The sequence below is a fragment of the Cryptosporidium andersoni genome, assembly GCF_001865355.1.
Source record: "Cryptosporidium andersoni isolate 30847 chromosome Unknown contig_64, whole genome shotgun sequence".
NCBI lineage: Eukaryota > Apicomplexa > Conoidasida > Eucoccidiorida > Cryptosporidiidae > Cryptosporidium > Cryptosporidium andersoni.
In genome coordinates this window covers 104,684-124,036 of record NW_027122854.1, presented here as the reverse complement: position 1 = coordinate 124,036, position 19,353 = coordinate 104,684, and the positions used below count along the sequence as shown (strand labels likewise).

The following is a 19,353-nucleotide window of genomic DNA, read 5'->3' as shown; positions in this document are numbered from 1 at the left end:
TTCTGACTTTAACTCAGAAGAAATATTTGGATTATCTATTAAATTCACATTTGTTTGATATCCTTGCTGAAAATTATCTATATATTGCTGGTTTATATCTTGAGTTTGTATGTTATGACCTATGATATCTTGTTTAGCTAAAATACTTTCCATATTATTGGAATTATATATTGGTAGATTACTAGACAAATGATTATAACCCACTCCTACTGGTTCATAAGTATTCATACCAGGTATATAGCACCTTATCCCAGCCAATCTAACAAGTAGCAATATTAGTAGATATGCAATACATTTATTAGATATTAGCATAACGCTTATAACCTTGTATTCAGTCTTCTTGCATTATATCCAATAACTACACTCTTGAATCTATAATATTAAATCTTAAATTATATTTAGTCTCTTAATTTATAGAGACTATTTACAATATATAAACTAATAGCTCAAATTCATCAATAGTCCATCTAAAATTAAATATATCAAATATTACCCGCCAAATGATAAGATCTACAATGAAACAGCACTATCGGCGGTAAATACACCATACAAGGTCAAACCTAGCCCCGGAATTACCAAGATTTACTATCATTACAAAACCCTATAAATATTAATAAAAAAAAAAAAATAAGACTCTAGACCCAATCTCTGCTTTCTTAACAAATAAATACTACACTAAACAAAAATAACTCTTTAAAGGACAATAAAAATCCAAATATAAAAGTACTTAATACCTCTTTAGAAATTTTAAGTGAAGATAAATATATACTAAATTAAGATACTTTGTCACTAAAACTACATTTTCTTCATACTCCAAATAGTTAGTTGAAAAAAAGAAGATCAACTATTAGAAAAAGGAGATATTAAAACCACTTTAAACAAAATTTTAGCGCTACAATCTCACCTCACTTGTGACTACTTAGAGACTTCTAGAAACGATCAAAATACCCCAAATAATAGCCCAGATCCAACCGACAAATGGTATACACAGTTGCAAAATACCAGTGATAATGTCAGGAGCATCATTATTCATAACTCCAATAATAATCATCCCCACCCCAAATAATATGCAATTGAAAATACCTAACAAGACATATTTCCCTTTATCTGTAACTGAAGGCATAGGAGTTGACATAGACTTGAAGCGTTCAATTACAATTCCTATAGTATTCGTCATCTTTGAATAATACTTAATAAATGTCTAATTTACTCCTTTCAAATATTTATAAAAAGTGACAACTGATCACAATGTTAGTGGGTACACACTTTGCCACATCTTAAACAAGACACAATCTAGTGAGGTGGAGAATAACTCTATATGGCGCTCAACGCGACAGGGCTTATTGGAATTGTTACTGAAAATTATATTTGCAGATAAAATTAGAAACATGGAATTTATAAAGTTGCAATCTAAGTGTATAAAAATTAAAAATTAATCCATAGTTGATTATTTCTACCTAATAGTAATAGTGATTTGTTTTCATTATTGTAGAGAAGGATATATATGGTCCTGTTTTGACTGAGGTGTACTTTGTGGATAGATAATACTCTCAGTTGTAGCCTGTAGGTTACCAGATACCATATGTGGAATCTTTTTTTTAGCATGCCGAATATTGAGAGACTCTCCTACTATGTACTTTTTCCCACTTTGTACACTACAACCTTTACTAATTGCAAATAAATGAGGACCCTGAGAACCTCCACACAAACTTTGCCTATGTACATAATTGGGTATTCTATAATTAGGTGCAATTAATATATTTGATCTGTATTCAGGTATAGGAATATTCTCAAAGGTTGAATTTAAGTCTCCATCTAAATTATCTTCAGAAGTTGCATTTGATGAATTATCTATTGTAGATGATAATTCATTATGTTGAAGATCACTTTGAGTAGCAGTTATCTTTTCATCTATTACATTTTTTTCAAATCCTTGTTCTAAAGAATTCTTTATAGAAACAAATATTTCATTGTGTGTATCTGCTGCATTTCTTATTATTGCATTCTTTATATCTCTTAACTTTGTAGTGGCAATAGTAAAAGATTCTTCACTATTGCTTACAGCATTTGAAACTACATCAAAGATCCCATTCAAACCTTTAAAGAATTTATCTGAAAAATTAGCATATTTATCAGAAAATGGTGAAACACCTTCTCTTGCATATTTTTGTTTATTGACTCTTTGATTAATCCTATCTATAGACTTTATATTAATTAACCCAGGATTTGTACCCTGTTTTGCAAATTTTGCACCTCCACCAAATAGTGAACCATCAAAACGAGCTGTTCTTGCTCCTCCAACCATACCATTTGAAAATATCTCCTTTTTTTTAGAAATATATTCTGCTTGCCGACGTTTAGATGGACTCATCATTATATCATACGCCTCTACTATATCCTTGAACTTAGCCTCACATTTTTGCCTCTCATTGACAGGATTTTTATCAGGATGCCACTTAATTGCTAACCGTCTGTATGCTTTCCTAATTTCATTCTCATTATTTATTTCTAAGGAGCTAATACCAAGTATTTCACAACACTCGTTAATTGTACGTTTTAAAGTTACCATATATATGGATAAGGCAAAGCCTTCAACTTTTATACTCTATCTATATACTCTCTTGATGCATAACTGTGTCGTAAAATAATCGCTGATCTCAATCTTTTTTTGAAATCTATTGCTATTGCTATTCATTAAATAAACTAAATAACTAAACAACACTAGACGTGATTACACGTCCATGTAATTAAATATGCCGTGTGTCCTACGTAGTATACACATATATGGCGCCTCAATGTGCCAATAACTTTACAAATTCAGATGAGCCAATATTAATCAGATTTTTCAACTATATGCAAAATCACAAAAAACTAAAGAACTATAGGGATAGTTACACTTTGAGAGATACTTAGCCTTTGAATTTTTAATTTTTTTTTATTAGCTTCAAAACAAAAATGAGAAAAAAAAGAGGACTTGACTCTCCGAAATAATAGTAGTATTTTAATTCGCTCGTAGAATATGTAGAAATTCAGGGTATTCGAGTGATTGTGACGAAAAGATATCTATAATCAAAACAATATATACACTTAAATTATATATATTGTCTAATAGAAATGAATCGTACTTTATTCTGGATCTATATATATCTCCAGTATTCAATATACTATATTTATGCAGACGATATAATGTCATCATTATTGTATTCTGGAAGTGTTTATAGTCCTTCAGTTCCTTTGGTAACAATGAAAAATAATCCTAATAATATTCCAAGTAATCTCTTATCTAAGGCTAGAGTATCATCAAACTTTAAACAAGGTAACAGAAGGTGGTTTAAAGCCAAAAAAAGTGGAGTGAAGTTTACACCACAAAAAAATATGGTCATTGGTAAAAAAGTTGCTTTGAATGCATCTGTTGGGGTTATATGGATGTATGAACCTGGGCTATTAATTGCTGAAGAATTAGTATCACCATGTTTTGGTGTTATATTTTATTATCCAAATATACAAGTTTCTGTATCCAAAGGTGAACGATTTCTTGGTATATTATGTGATGCTAGAGTACATAAACCAATTTCAGATCAAAGGTTTAAGTGGTATGTAGCTATGGGAAATAATTTGACTTTTACTCCTAGAAAATATGTCTATGAAGGAGCCTATATTAAGGAAGGTAGAGAAATTGGCTATTTGTCAAGACCTGCAAAAACAGTAGGGAAGGTAGCAATTAAAGCTAGAGCCAGGTGCTCAGGATATATCATTTTGTGTAAATCAGGGCCTGTAGTATCTTCAGAAGAGTTTTTACGTATATCTTGTGACCAATCAACTAATGATAATAATAATAATAATAATAATAATAATAATAATCTACTCACTGATGAAACTCACTCTTCATTACTATTGCAATCAGATTTTGGAGAAAGTATTACATCTACTAGAGGACTTGCACAAATAAGTACTGCTGAAGCCGAGCTAGATGGTGAAAATATTCAACTTCCACAAATTATGAATCCTCTTGAACCAGAAGAATTACTAAATAAATCATCTAATATAGAAGATAATAATGAAACTGCTGTTGAATATACTATGAATATCAACCAACAAGCTTTTTTAAGCAAACAAGTTTTATCTAAGGAAGAAGATATAAATCTTATAGAAGATGACTCTGAATATGAAGAATATGAAGATGATATTAAAAATATTGAAGAACAATCCATACCCCAGAAATGGAGTTTATCTAATCAATATTTACCTCAAGAAGAATCAACAAAAACACTTTCTTCAGAATATAAAAAAGTAGATGAAAAAGTTTCTAATAAACTTTTAGATAACCAAAAAACAGCTCAACCTCAGGACATTGACGAAGATAAGAAAATATATGAAAAAAATAATACTATATTACCTAGATCACAAGAACCATCATTAGTAGATATTAGTGAAATTCATATACCAATTAAGGTAACAGTTTCTCAAGTGGACACTTCAGCACAAGAATTACCTAATTTGATTATAAAAAACAAGACTCTAAAGTATTCTAGAGATCATAAGACCTCAAAACTAATACAAACAGGTCAGATTATAAAAGAAGATGAAATTAAGCACAATGAAGTAACAGCTACTAAACCAGATCCCTTAAATCAATTAGACAATCTAAGCGGTAGTCTAGTTGATGAATCTACTTTACATGGTATTTAGTGTAAGTCAAAGAAATTATAACAAGATAATATAGTATATCTCACATAAATAAGTCCAAATAATATACCAGAAATAAATTTCTCCTATTTCACTAAGTATAAGACTCAAAAATTTAGATATTTATTCCTGTTCTTTATCTGATTGACTCACCATATCTTCACTCTGGGAGTTTAAGCTTATAAATCCTGCTTTTTTACATGCTTGAGAAAATATATCTCTAGCAAAATTAAAACGTGAAGTAGAATCAAAATTGCTAGTACTCTTTATCTTAAAAAGAGTCGAAATTGCTTCAACACATTCTACAATTGTTCTCTTTGCATATACAACTTCACAATAATCAGCTAGTACAACTCTATAGTTTATATGTTCTAAAGGACGAAATTTATCAATGGTTGATTTTAATAACATAGCCTTATGATTATCTTCTTCAGAAATTTGACTACATATACTACCTCTATTTCGTAGCATATTTAACATTTCACGCCTTTCTTCAGTCAATATATATTTTCCTCTCTTAGATTTCGGGGATCGAAGAACTCCAAAAGGAGCATATGCCCTATCATTTTGAAGTTCCCACTCTCCTATACTATAACCAACATATTGACATACCTGACGAAATCTTTGCCTAAAAATCTTAAGAAACAGACCCCATTGGCCATGGTAACGAGCTAATAAATCTAAAAGAATTCGTTCACAGTCCCCTGTACCATGATATGTTGTTTCAAGTAGATATATTCCTTCACATATATTTTGTATTGGCCACCCTATAGGTCCTCTTTGACCTGATTCACCTCTGAAACTAACTGCACCACCTTCTCCTGTACCACCCAATATACTAATCCAACCACTTTGCATTAACCGACGAATTGTAGTAGCTCTCTCTATATTCCTAGGATCCATTCGCCCAATTGCTTTGCACCAGTTTACATTGGGTTGTGCAGTTCGATGTCTTTGAGTTAGTCCTTTATATCTTGAATTACTTAATCTTAGTATTTCCTTGAATTGAACTTGTGGTTTCATTGTTGGAATTTCCATAGCTAATATCATATCTTTATTTGGAGATCCATACAATTCTAATTCTTCTTCACTTATTTGAGTAACTGGCTCCCCAAATCTTGCGTGGATTATCATTGGCCGTTGTTTTTCTTCAACTAGTTCTTTTGAAAGCTTCCCAAATGTAGGTTCTAGTTCTAAATTATATATATCATTTTCTAAATGCATCATATGTTTACTTTTCGACACAAAATCATCAGTTGACTCAAAATTGTCTATAGTATTATCTTCCAATGGTGAAAATTTTATATCATTCTCATTTATTATACCACTTTCCACAGTTCCTTTTAATACAGGGATGCGTACCTCCTGTACTTTAAAACTAGGTTTTCTAATTTTATTGCTCCGTTTCTCAGTGAGTATTGGATCATTTACATATTTTGATTGTTTTATTGTCGATTTAGGGCCATAGTTAAAAGGTTTCTCCCTAGTATTTGAACTGTTACATTTAGTTTCTAGTAATTTATAAATGCATATTAAAATCAACAGAAACCCATATTTCCCTATAAACCTCATCATTCTAAAATGGATCTACACAATATTTTCATTATTATCCCAAATATAATACATCTAATAAACTACCCTCAAATTTTTTTATAACCATCAGCCTCTAGCCAATCAAATTGCTAAAGCTATATATTTCTTTATAGCGCCTAACACTGCTACAAAGATCTTAAAATAGAGATGCAGTAAATCCTAAAGAATAAGAAGTTATATTAACAAACTTCTAGTCTACATATAATATATTGTAGAAGCTAACCAATTTAAATGATAATGATAACTACAAATTCACATTTGTATCTATAAGCGTTACCATCTTTGCACAAGCTTCCTCTAAAAGAACTTCGTTTTGATCATTGGAATCATCACTTGGATCAAAAACTCTCACAATTCCAATATAATGAAGCCCTGAATCTTTTGCAATTTGAATAACAGAGCTTAAAAGTATCTCCATCGATTTTACACCTGTAAATACACTTTCATTCTGTGATGTAGTGACTGCGATTAAAAATTCTTTATTGAAAACTGCCTCCATAAAGCCTTTTGAAGTAAATACACTTTGTACATATTGAGTTAGTAATGTTGGCATATAATATGTAGTTAGTGGAAATAGAAATACCACAGCTTTGGCTTTACTTAACAAGAGGATTTCCTTTTCAATGTCAATTGTAAAATCTCTATACTCTTCATTAAGGTTCCTAACTACATATTTTGGGCGTTCCTGAATAAATTTGACAATAAAATTTACTGCTCTATTGTTATATAATAAATAATTTGGATTGGCAACAATTACTTGGATATTTCTATCACAATCCCCTTCATTTATCATACACCTGGATAGGACATGTAAACTTAAAAAGAGAAATGAAAAAATAAAAATTATTTTGTGATTCATCATTAGCTATAAGCTTTTTTTTACGAATTATAGATAATTCTTTATTTTAGTTTCGAGTATTTTTCGAGTTTTGAGGTACTTTTTTATTACAAAGTATATCTAAACTTCATATTATTTCAAGTTGTAAACTACATGAATACTGTATATTTAAAGTCTATATATCATAGAGGTAACTACTATTCTGTTTGTTTATTTTGATAGTTTAGATTTATTCCTTACTGAAATATAATAGCTCCTATAAATAGCAATAAAAAAAAAAAAAAAAATAGGTTTAACCGCCTATTAATTGGCGCTACAATATCGCGGATAGAAAGGAGGTATCGAAACTCAAACTGAACTATAACTTTACTTTAAAGAAAAGTCTGATCAACTGAAATTAGCTAATGTATATATCTGAATAAAGTTTTGGATAATACAATCTATAGTTCTAATTAACTGGAGGGAGTATTATTTGCATTTACATTAGAGATGAGATATTTGACTATTACTGTAAAGCTTTTCTTCAGTTTTTTGTTTACCATGTACTACTATTCATGCAATAGTATTATTAATGAACTTGTAGTATCAGAGTATTTGAATTCTCCTAGGACTTTATATTTGACAAAGTATGATGAGATATCAGAGTCTTTTATAGAGAAATTACAAGACAATGTACTGTATGTAGCTAGAAGTCGTTACTACGAAGTAGATGATATTAAATCTCTATATAAATATCGTAATTTATTAAAAAACCTGATTAGAGATCAGTTGAATATTATTGGGCATGAAATTGCAAAATATGAATTAATAAAAGAAATTAATCAACTGAAAGATATCTTAAAGGATTATATAAATATAGAAGAAATTAGAACAAAATCTATAACTGGAACTTCAAATAGCCAGATAATAAGATACTCTTTACTATTTTTAGAACAGTCACAACATAGAGAACCTTCAGAATGTGTTCTTAAAGCTGTTATTATTTTAAAAAGGATATACGAAAAACAAAATTTTATTTTACTTAATATGCTGGAATTTCAGAAACTAGTATCAGAGATAAAACTTGTTAATATAGTGATTAAAACATTAAACCCTAATAAATATGTTGAAAATTACTTATTAAAGAATAAAATGGAGTTATTTGATACTTTAAATGTAGCACTAAAATTGATGAATATGTTAAAGGGTAAATTCAAAGAACCTGTAGACTTGTCCATTGCAAAATTTATGAATTCTTCATTACAGGAATTTGTTAATGGTACAATCATTAGCATAATTCCTTTTGAAGAGAGCAAATTTTTAACTCATTTTGGTATGAATTTGAATGATACATTTACCAACTCTCATCCATTAGAAGATATTCAAACTCAAATTACGATAGAAGATAATGCAACATCCAATATACTAAGTGATACTAAAGTAGACTATATAAATAATAATACTTGTGAAGAGGGGATTGCTGATAGTATACTATTAACAGATCCCATACTTAACAAGTTTATTTTTGAGCAAAATATATTAAACAAATCTGATCATATATATTCAAACTCGACTGAAGATATATATAAACATAAATCAGATAGTTTAGAGGAATTTCAGAGATTTGTGGACCCTCTTATTAATCTTAATGAAACTTTAGACAAGGAATATATTGAAAGTATTAATATTACTCAAAATACTGACCTTAATTTGACAAATTTGAATGATTTTGAAATTAGTGGTGATATGAACAAACCTGCTGTACTCCCAACTTTAACCAATAAAGATAATAAGAGTTTTACTGAATCTAATATTCCCCAAACAATAAATTTCACAGATGCCCAAATGTTAGCCATACCTAACAAGACTACTAATTTAAATATTAAGCCTAACTCCGAAATTATAAAAGAGCATGATTATAAATCAAGGAAAAAGAAGACCTTTACTACCCGAAGTTCTAACAATACAAAAGTACAACCTAAGAAAGCATTTATGCATGTAAACTCTCATATAAATTCGAAATATGAATACAACTCTTCAAAATGTTCCCAATTAGTTTGTAAGACTATACGACATTTAAATATAGAAGAACTAAAGATACTAGATGAAACAATTTTTTCAGCACCCTCTTATGTTAAATACAAAAATAATTATGTTACAACTGAAATATGGAAGATTGTAGAAAATTTATCTGATAATCCAGGAGGGACACCACGCCTTTTAAGGCAAATAGAGACTAGAATTGTCGAAGTCTCTAGTGCTATTAACCGTACAAGTTCCAAACCCGTATTATCTATTGGAAATACTATCAATGAAACAAATAATTATTATCGCGGAAAGTTGAAGTATATTTTACTATTTTTAAAGGCTCTTCATAAATTTTTGAGAGCCCATGATTCTCAAGAGATCGTAGATAGACGCAAATTGACAGTTAAATATTTGAAATTAATATCTCCTTTAAATATAAGAGATCCTCTCATAAAAAAGAAAATATTTGATCCATCAAAAGATTATGATCAAGTAGAAACACCTGAAATAAGTACCTGGACCTTACGAGAGGTTGTAGAGAGAAATCCCAAATTGTACAATAAACAAATAACATATGGTAGAGGTCATACAAATAGGGAAATATCTACACCTCCAAATCTTCTTGAATCCTGTACTAGATGTTTGATGATCTTATCAATCACTAATCAAGTTGAAAGTTTTTGTGATAATTCATATATATTTGCCAATCTTATATGTGCTAAACTATTGGAAAAAGAGATACATAATTTAACTAACACTATTGATGTAAAGTGGTTAACAGGTGAGCTAATTATGTATTATGTAAACTCAATAATTGATCGAAGTAATCTCCCAGAAATATTAAAAGTAGATCATACAATTTCATTAAGAGCAGTTAATTATGCCTTATCTCAACCCTTATATAATATACATCAGGCTTGTACACAATCTTTAATGTCTCAGAAAGGCTCTTATATATATCAATACAGTATTTCATCTGATAAGATTAAACCAATTTATAGGGTGGCATGTGCTGAATATTTAGGAATTACGACATTTGCAATGTAGTTATATAAGCTCACCAAAAGTCAAAACTATAATTTATATCTATCATCCTAATATTTAACTATTTTAAGAAGTTTTATTGCTAGCTTATTATTATAAGAAATTGAACCTGTAATTTTTATTTTGAAGTTTGGTATACTAAATATAATTACAATATAAATTAGAGATAACATACTAGGGCTGGATGGCCGAGTGGACCAAGGCGCGACATTCAGGTTGTCGTTTTCAGGGGTTCGAATCCCCTTCCAGTCATCTTTTGCAGGTAAAATAGAACCTGGAGTTTTATATCAGGATAGCAAGGAACAAAAAGAAAAAGATTAAAGAATCACTTAACTACTAAAAGTAGAGATAACTACAACTAATACTGCAATCTACGATGCCAAATCTATTCTCACACACGTCCCCTAAGTAGCTTCTCAGCTATTTCTATTTGCAAACCACTTTTATATAGATTGCTGACTATTCCTATTCACTTTAGATATTCTTCCAGTACATTAACCTGCTGCTTTTTAAGTAACTCCTCAAATAATACACCAATAATAAGGATTAATTTTAAAGAGATACAGCTCTGGTAAGTCCCCATTTAATGAATAAATTAGGTATTGGAAACCTATTACTTTTAAATCCATTGATATCAACACCAACTTTCCTAAAGTAAGATATCCACTTTTATATATATCTAAATATCCAAGTGGTGAAATATCGTCATACATGCTATCTTAATCCTAGCTGAAAAGCTAATACTATTGAGTCTAGGAAATATTGGGATGATCCTTATATATAGAAGGCACATGCATCTCGAAGCTACTTTTCTAGACTAATTAGATTATTACTTTTACTTAAGACAATATAACTTCTTAGTCCATCAGATATTATATCAAGATACATACTCTGTCTTATATACTATTCATTAAACTACCTTCAGAATTTACATCAGTTGTATTTTAGCTTCATTATTCTTAATATATATAAATAGCTAAATATAGATAAGAAATTATTCTAGCTTGATCCATTAAGTTCTGTGTTACATTTAAAAATATTAATCTTAATTTCTTACTTAAAATAGAAATATTGATTCCATGAACTTGGGTTGAAAGACCAGAGATCTCCACAAAAACCTGAAATGATTATTTTATTCACTTTTATGATTATCTCAATTTTTTATTTGTTTTTAAAGTTTTTATTATGTATAAAATAATCCTATTATTGACAAGTTGAAATGAATGACTTCTCTAATATTAAGATAAATTGAAGAGTTTCATTGGTAAGATCTATCACATTCTCAAATTCACTTGATACACAATCTTTAGATTTACTTTTTTTTTTATTTTTTTATTTATAACATTAGTCCACTAGGCTCCTTTATTAATATATTTTGGGGATTACACTCCATTTTATCAATCAATATAATAGTTCTTAATCTGTTATTATCCATAGATATTATCTAATTCTACGCTATTCAACATAATTGTTAAATTTTACAATTTAATCGGAAAATTTCCCATGATTTACCTCTTCATTATTACCAGCAAGAATATCTTTAGTTGAATTATCATTAAGATTAACTAATGTATATTCTTTAATATAAACTGTGAGTTGTCTATTATTAGACTTTAACACTATCATCAATACTCACCTTATATCCCTATTTTTTTTTGTCCCAATAATTCGGAAATGCAATATTAATTACAAAATTTCAGGATTATTAGAAATAGTATTTAGTTGACATAATTTGTCACTATTATTATCCATAGAATAATTATCTTTATCATTTACTCGTCACTATTTAACCATTTCTAATTCATCTCTAGTATTATATAAAGAGCTTCCATCTTTAAACTGATTACTGACTCTATTATTGAGAATAGTCTCAGTAAATTCGAAATGTTTATTTTAATCAGTTATTACATCTAAGCCTCCATATATTTATCTGATTAAAGTATTAAAAAAATTTATACCTACATCCATATCTATATTTGATAAATTGATCTTGTTATCATACACAATACCTTCCACTCGATTATCCTATTGCTGTAAGGTAATAGCTTCAGAATTAAGCAAATAGACTTTGGAATATAACTAAATCTCTAATTGTTACTAATATTAATCATATTAATGGTTAATACAGTAAATAAAAGCTAAGTATATCCGAATAGGTATTAATAAATCACTTACTAATATATACCATAAAAACGAAATTACCAATATTTATACTCTTGAAAAAAGATAATCCTTTATAAATTTGAGGGGAAGATCGTATAATTCTGACTGAAACTGTATATCTTATAACTTAAGAAATTTAAGTTAAAAAAATAAAAAATAATAAACCAATTGACAAAGAATGTGAATACATAAAGATAGACATAACCCACAATATAATAATCTAGTCCGAAAAATAAAGTCTGAACTTATATTGTACAGATTTAGATATAAATAAATTTGAATATTGATATTGGTTTATTAATTCATGCATACTCTAGTCCCAAAAACTATTACTGATTATGAAAATTACTACATGCCGCAAATGAAGTATTGATTAACCAAGCTCTGATAGTGAACAGAAGTTGGAAAGAACTGTACAATACAAGGATACTTCATAAAGGAAGTATTCACAGATACCTTTTCAGGATATTTACTTCGTACCTGTGTAACGGCCAATTCCATTAATTCATGTGAAAAACAAGAGTATTCTGGATTTCTGAGCTTTTGACAACATACATTAAGAGTATCATGAGATTTAGTACTGAAGACACTAAAGTCAATTTCATTTTTATCATTTGAAGAAACAAAACCTTCATTGCCATTAATAATTATCTTATTTGTAGCATATTTCGAAGAATAAACTAAATTCTCCATTTTATATATATGTTTAACAATAAGATTTTTAATTAGTTCTATGCTGCAAAATAAATTAGAAAATGATAATTTATGTTGTAAAGCCATTGCAAGAGCATCTATTTCCCCATATTTTGAAGAACTGAAAAATTTACTAGAATCAGTCCCTTCAATTCTATGTCGTACTTGCCACCCATGGCTTCTATTATCATAATAAAGTCCACGCCAAAGATTGTCTGCTTCATTTAAAACAGTATTAACTGTAATATTTTTCCATAAATCAGGATTAACTATTTCTGAAGATTTATCTTTGGTATAAAAACTACTGGATATATTATTAATTGATGTACTTGTTGGACCTAATCCAGAAGTTTGGGACTTAAGGGCATCATAATTATATTTCTTCTTACTATTTGTTTCTAAAGTCCCCAGATTATTTCCAATAATATGCATATGATAAAACTTTAGAGCCATCTCATATGATTGCTCAACACCATAACGTTTTGCAGAAAAATAACGTGATATCTCAGTTTGACGTTTTCTAATCCTTACCTGCCAGCCATGATTACGTCTATCATAGTAAATACCTTTAAGTGATAATCTACACATTTGAAAAGGACCATTCTTAGACACCTCACAGGAGTCCAAAGTATTATTCACAGATATTTTGTTTACTTTCAATTGCTTCGACTTTCTTATTTTCTTATTTCTAGATGTTTGGAACAAAGACTCACAAGATGAAGATTCAAGAGTAGATAGAGATCTAAATTCCTTAGCTCTACCTATTTTTGAGGTCATATCAACACTTAGAAAAGGCAAAGCTTTCTCCCTAATAGTTTGAATGGAATCTACCAAACCATCTCCAATCATATCGGGTTGGCACTCTGTATTTGATTTAAGTGTTCCTACCACTTTATTATTATCTGGTACATAATCTGAAGAATGTGGTGAATCCAAATCAGTAGATTTTGCGACTGCACCAGCAGTTAATTGAACAAAATTAATATTATCAGCAATATTAATGATCGGAAATAATAAAGAATTATTAAAATACGGAAAATTTATTGCGGATTGCTGAAGATGTTTTTCTGGATAATTGCGTAGGTCTAAAAAACATCCATTTTGCAAGTGATACATATTTCTCTATACGGTATAAATTACGGAAATCCTATACTTTCGTTCTTTTCTCTAATTCGGAATAATTTTTAACGGAAATCTTAAAGCTGTAAAATCAAGGCGATTACATTTAAATTGGTACATTAAAACTTTTTATTCATAGAGAAAACCTAGGAATATCACCAATTCCAAACATCCAATAGATACCAGTTACTTCATTAGATAGCTAGAAGTATGTTGAATTACTGCTTTTCTTCGATCGTCTTAGTCCTATGAATCTGCTTACACTCACCATCAATATGGAAAATCTTGCACTTGAGGTATACGAAAAATACCCGCCATGTCTGGGTCTACATATTATATTGCACAGTACGATATTTTATGCGGTCTTAAGTGGGGACTAGGCTTTACAATAATCTATTGAACTGTGTGCACTTCAGTAGATCACATCTTTCAATAAGACATGTACAATATGGTGTCTACATTATACATTACCTAAAATATTAGGATATAGTGAATTATTATTTAAAATTAATTAATTCTATTGTAACTTAATTAGCTGGTTAGAAATAATATTGTTACTATAATAACAGTGACGATGACAATATTAAAGCTGAAATAATATTGAACTATTAACTTAGTATTATTTATCACTTCTAATATTTTTTTTATTATTAAATTTAAAAGTAAGAGCTCTAAAATCTGAATTCTTAGAAAAGTATACTAATGTGAGTCTTAAATTAAACATAATTATTCCTGAATATAAATACAATTTCTTGAGGACTACTATCTAGCTAAATTATGACGAAATTTTATCTTATTGATTTTTTTCTATATTTAATATTAATGGATACTTAGGAGAAAATATTTACACTGCTTTGGGGACCTATAAAGTAATTTGATATTGAGCGGTATATATGTTGTGCTTGTAGCTTATAGTATATGTAGGCGGTAAAAAAAGGGGGTATTATTAAATAACCCAAATAAAAGATGAAAGTTGTAAAAATAACAACAAATAGTGAGTTCTGAAAATTTCAAGAAATAAAAGAAAGTGCAAGTTTGTATTTATCGGTTCAATTTTCTTACGAAATTGTACCAATAGATAATAAGACAAATGGGAATTAATTACTTTATCAAGATTCCGTGTATAATTTTTACTAGCTTTTATTTTTTGGGATTGTGGCATTTTAGATATGTTGATGATGAATATATATATAATCATAGATTTTGGGACCTTAGCAGGTGAGTGATTTTGGTCTAGTGCTTCTCTTTAATTTAATCAAGTTTTTAATATATAATATTTAACCACTTAAATTATCTATAGATTAGTCATTGGATATGAACCCTCTTTGTCAAAATATTTCCTTATTGGATTTAGTATAGTTTTGAATAGAGGTATAATGGGGGCAGATGATATTATAAATAAAGTTATAGAAAAGTTATACTATATTTATTTGGATATCTTCATATATAATGACTTTGCAAATAGTCTAATAATTACTGCTGTAATATTTTGTCTACTTTTAATGTTTATATATAAGGTTGTATCACCAACTTCAACCAATGATGAACATATTCATGCTTTCAGTATTATAGAACAAGATATAGAAACACTAACTAAACAAGTAACATCAAGATATAAGAGAAATAAGAAACACAACAGAGATGATATTGGTGAAAATAACAACTTTATAGATAAAGTCTTATTGGATGCTGTTGATAATATAACTATTGCTTCTAATCAAGTTACAGAAGCTATGTATAACTTCTTTTCTACAATGTACATGGAAGATGGTGACCTTAACAGTTCTACAGAAAATATTGCACAGAAGCTATATACACAAGAAAATAAAGATGTAGAAGAGATGCAATATAGGAATTCTGATTTAATATATCATGAAGGTAACACAAGAGAAGATAATGCCGAATTCATCGAACACTCATCTAAGCTACTAAAAGGTGTTGATAACCAACCTTTTTGGGTTAATCAAGATGAAATTATACAAGATAAACAAAGCTATTACCAAATAGAAGACAATCGAAATCCATTTATACAACCTTTACAGAATGCTTCTATAGAAAAAAGTTCTATGCAAAGTAAACACGAACAGTTAAGTACTTTAAAAACATGCAGTGAATATTCACATTTAATGTATGTAGAAAATCAAACCAATACGGGTCTATTAGCCAATTCCAATGAAATCAAATACCCTCAAAATTCAGAAAATAATCAAGACTCCATAGATAAAGATGAATTAAATATAGCTGGGGACCCTTTCCTTGTACAGCATACTAGTAACTCCAACTTCTATTCAGATATGATTTAGTGAAGTTGGATGAAATGTGTAGAAATTAGAGTATTCACTAAACTTCAGGTCTTTATATTATCAAATAAAAAATGTTATTAATCATTTAAGAAATCTCTCATAATAGACTTATCATTATTTCTCACAACAAAGTTGCAGATTTAAGTTAAATTAAAAGCTTTGAATTTATCCGCTAGTAAAGACAAGGCTTGTATACATCTTGTATATTCGACGAAGTGAATTAAATACTCAGAGTGCAAAGTATTATAATTTATAGATTCATCGATGTGAATCTAAATGTCCAGTAGTAGAAATTCCAGTTAAAAACCAATTCTATACAATGATTTGAGAATTTGTAAGTCCATTTAGCATGGTAGCATTAGAATTTTGAGATATGGTGGAATTCCCACCAGTAAATACAGAGTTTCCTTGGTTATTTGGGGTATGGGTTGAAAGTAATGCCCAAAGCCCCTGATTAGGTGAGTTTCCATTAGACATAAAGGTTCCTGCTGAACTGTTGTCAATATTTGAATTCCCAGGTATTGAAGGTATATATGATACAAGTGAATTTAATAGTGAAGGAGATGTAGAAGACAAATCCAAGTTTCCTTGTATATTCCGGAGCTGTAGGGATAATTGTTCAATAGAAATTCTGTCAGATTGCAAATTTGAGCATCCAACTCCTTGTATATGACTGTTCATAGTATTTGGAAGACAAGCAGCATCTAAGGATGACCTCAAAATAGCGGAGAATGTATCAGGATGTACAAATTTCAAACATGATATAGTATGTATTAGTTCACTTTGTAATTTTTGGGGTAGGGATCGGAAGCTATATAGTAGCAAGAGCTCAACTGAATCCTTTGCAAAGGAGGCTGCTATGTTGTTGCTTATCATATTCGCATGAGACTGAAGTATACTCCCATCCATGCATAACTTCATATTCAATTGATTATTCATTCCATTTATCGTCCCTTCTAGTAAATTTGGGTAAGACTGTCCATCTCTTCCCAATGAAGAATTTATTATATTTGCACAATTAGGTAAAATGTTCTGACTATTGTTACTTGATGCCCCTATTGTAAAATTAAGAGTATTTAATCTTTCAGAAGTGTTATTATTTTGAGATGTTTCATCATTAATTGAAAGTACCTCAGGACTTTTTAAACCTCCAAGTATTGTACTTTCATCTGTAATAGTATCAGTAGTTGTAGATACAACAGAATTCAACCCATTTTTTGAACAGGAATCAGCAGATTTCTTTATTTCAGTTGTTGAGCATGCTTCTGTCATAGCCAAAGCCTCAGTATGATCTTCAAACAATGCCATACCAATAGGTAAGTCTAACCCATCTTTTTGCAAGTGGATAGTATGTAATTTTATCAGTCTTGATGAATGAGTAGAATTTATTAAAACTTGATGCCTACTATTAAAAGCATTTGTTCTCATCCTAGCAGAATAAAATTGCCTCCATACTGCTCCTGGGTGACTAGATTTAGCATACAAAATATAAAATCCATTATATTTCAGATCAAAGCCATTGTCTGTTATATAAGCAAAGTCCTGAATATCTGCAGTACTCAGATTTCTCCACTTGGTAACTAGCCTAGATAGTGGATCACTTCCTCCTCCTCTATAACCACCACCTACTTTATTTCCATCATAATTTAAAGGAGTTACAATGTATATAGTTCTCATCCTGTTAATGAGTGGAGGAGTGTGAGACGTCTTCTGGCATCCAAATATCTCCTTAGAAAGTGAAGAAGTTGAAACTACAACTCTATCAGAATCTAAAGGCTGCCAGTCCCCTACATGACATGATAATAATGGAATATTATGTTGAATACTTTCATCTTTCGGTAACTCAGTTGTATTTTCTTCATACAATCTTACCAATAATCTAGCTGCAGATATTAAGCCTACCAGCTTAATTTGGTTAGAGGACCCAATTATTAATCTGCGATATATTGAATCAGTAAGACGCTGAAAAAAGGGTCTAGGAATAAAGATAGAATTAGAGCTAGACTTAGCTGTATCTTGAACTTCCTTATTGCTCTTCCTTAAGTTTTTTGCCATCCTTTCACCATTAGACTTTCTCCTTAGAGACATAGCTTTAGCTATAATCTCATCAGCCTCTATATCTCCAGATATGTCTATATTATTACTCTCCTTAGTGCTCTTAATAACGTTCAAATTATTCTCATCCAAACTACTAATTAATTCACTATCTTTCCTTTGTAAATCATTATATAGAAGATCACCATTTATTCCGGTATCTGCTTCTCCCACTAAACTCTCCTTAACAGTATTATTCATCTTATCATCAAGACCTAAAGATTCCACCCTATTCTCAGAGCAATCTAACAAAGTCTCTGTATTCTTTTCATATATATTCATCTTATTAGAATCTCCTAATACATCCCCAGAATTCATCTTAATCAATACATCCATAATAGTGACATTGGTCAAAATATATAAATTTCCAAAGCACACCACACTAAATACTAAAACCTATAAAACTTTCTTGAGTTTTATTAGTTCTGTCTAAAAGAAATCATAAATATTGCTCTAAATATATTAACTATGTTCTATATCAAAGGTATATAGGCTCACTGTTCAAAATGAAAATCCACCCACCCATTAATACCTCCACATCAAATATATAATGGGTGGTAACTAGGCTGTCACGACAATGTCATTATGACTATATATCTGTCTGAAGTAAATTTTGAGTATATAAAACTATCTAAGCTTGAGAACTTAGGCGCCGTCTCGTCTCATATACCCGCTAAGAGGTGCAAAACGTACCCAAACAACTTGAGAAGTATTACTAATCTATTACTATTAAAAAGGCTAAAAACCACGGATTTTGGAACAAATTAGAAAATATTTCAGATGTAACTGAACTATTAAGCACTCTCTAAGATG

At 29.6% G+C, this 19,353-nt stretch overlaps 10 protein-coding genes across 10 annotated transcripts in view; 3 read left to right on the top strand and 7 right to left on the bottom strand.

The window, feature by feature from the left end:
- cand_007360 (uncharacterized protein) overlaps positions 1–312 on the bottom strand; it is a gene marked incomplete at both ends in the record, with an annotated part of 1,846 nt that extends 1,534 nt beyond the window's left edge. Inside the window, one exon of the mRNA XM_067210976.1 lies at positions 8–312. Within this exon, the coding sequence (XP_067067993.1) occupies positions 8–312 (305 nt within the window). The remainder of the gene's footprint in view (positions 1–7) is intronic.
- cand_007350 (uncharacterized protein) lies at positions 14–1,177 on the bottom strand (the record flags this gene model as incomplete). The annotated part of the gene is made up of 3 exons (XM_067210975.1): positions 14–259; positions 561–601; positions 938–1,177. Coding segments are annotated over 3 exons (527 nt in total), but the record flags the coding sequence as incomplete, so codon positions are not given.
- Positions 1,178–1,483: 306 nt separating this feature from the next.
- cand_007340 (uncharacterized protein) lies at positions 1,484–2,569 on the bottom strand (the record flags this gene model as incomplete). Its single annotated transcript, XM_067210974.1, has 1 exon — positions 1,484–2,569. The coding sequence occupies one exon, from the start codon at positions 2,567–2,569 to the stop codon at positions 1,484–1,486; it is 1,086 nt and encodes a 361-aa protein (XP_067067991.1).
- A 617-nt stretch (positions 2,570–3,186) lies between these two features.
- Positions 3,187–4,689, top strand: cand_007330 (uncharacterized protein; the record flags this gene model as incomplete). Its single annotated transcript, XM_067210973.1, has 1 exon — positions 3,187–4,689. The coding sequence occupies one exon, from the start codon at positions 3,187–3,189 to the stop codon at positions 4,687–4,689; it is 1,503 nt and encodes a 500-aa protein (XP_067067990.1).
- A 120-nt stretch (positions 4,690–4,809) lies between these two features.
- On the bottom strand, positions 4,810–6,261 carry cand_007320 (uncharacterized protein; the record flags this gene model as incomplete). Its single annotated transcript, XM_067210972.1, has 1 exon — positions 4,810–6,261. One exon carries the CDS (start codon positions 6,259–6,261, stop codon positions 4,810–4,812), a length of 1,452 nt encoding a protein of 483 aa, XP_067067989.1.
- A 262-nt stretch (positions 6,262–6,523) lies between these two features.
- cand_007310 (flavodoxin-like fold family protein) lies at positions 6,524–7,072 on the bottom strand (the record flags this gene model as incomplete). The annotated part of the gene is made up of 1 exon (XM_067210971.1): positions 6,524–7,072. The coding sequence occupies one exon, from the start codon at positions 7,070–7,072 to the stop codon at positions 6,524–6,526; it is 549 nt and encodes a 182-aa protein (XP_067067988.1).
- Positions 7,073–7,657: 585 nt separating this feature from the next.
- On the top strand, positions 7,658–10,171 carry cand_007300 (uncharacterized protein; the record flags this gene model as incomplete). Its single annotated transcript, XM_067210970.1, has 1 exon — positions 7,658–10,171. The coding sequence occupies one exon, from the start codon at positions 7,658–7,660 to the stop codon at positions 10,169–10,171; it is 2,514 nt and encodes an 837-aa protein (XP_067067987.1).
- Positions 10,172–12,679: 2,508 nt separating this feature from the next.
- On the bottom strand, positions 12,680–14,140 carry cand_007290 (AP2 domain-containing protein; the record flags this gene model as incomplete). The annotated part of the gene is made up of 1 exon (XM_067210969.1): positions 12,680–14,140. The coding sequence occupies one exon, from the start codon at positions 14,138–14,140 to the stop codon at positions 12,680–12,682; it is 1,461 nt and encodes a 486-aa protein (XP_067067986.1).
- Positions 14,141–15,519: 1,379 nt separating this feature from the next.
- On the top strand, positions 15,520–16,446 carry cand_007280 (uncharacterized protein; the record flags this gene model as incomplete). The annotated part of the gene is made up of 1 exon (XM_067210968.1): positions 15,520–16,446. The coding sequence occupies one exon, from the start codon at positions 15,520–15,522 to the stop codon at positions 16,444–16,446; it is 927 nt and encodes a 308-aa protein (XP_067067985.1).
- A 312-nt stretch (positions 16,447–16,758) lies between these two features.
- On the bottom strand, positions 16,759–18,858 carry cand_007270 (uncharacterized protein; the record flags this gene model as incomplete). The annotated part of the gene is made up of 1 exon (XM_067210967.1): positions 16,759–18,858. The coding sequence occupies one exon, from the start codon at positions 18,856–18,858 to the stop codon at positions 16,759–16,761; it is 2,100 nt and encodes a 699-aa protein (XP_067067984.1).
- Positions 18,859–19,353: the final 495 nt, after the last annotated feature.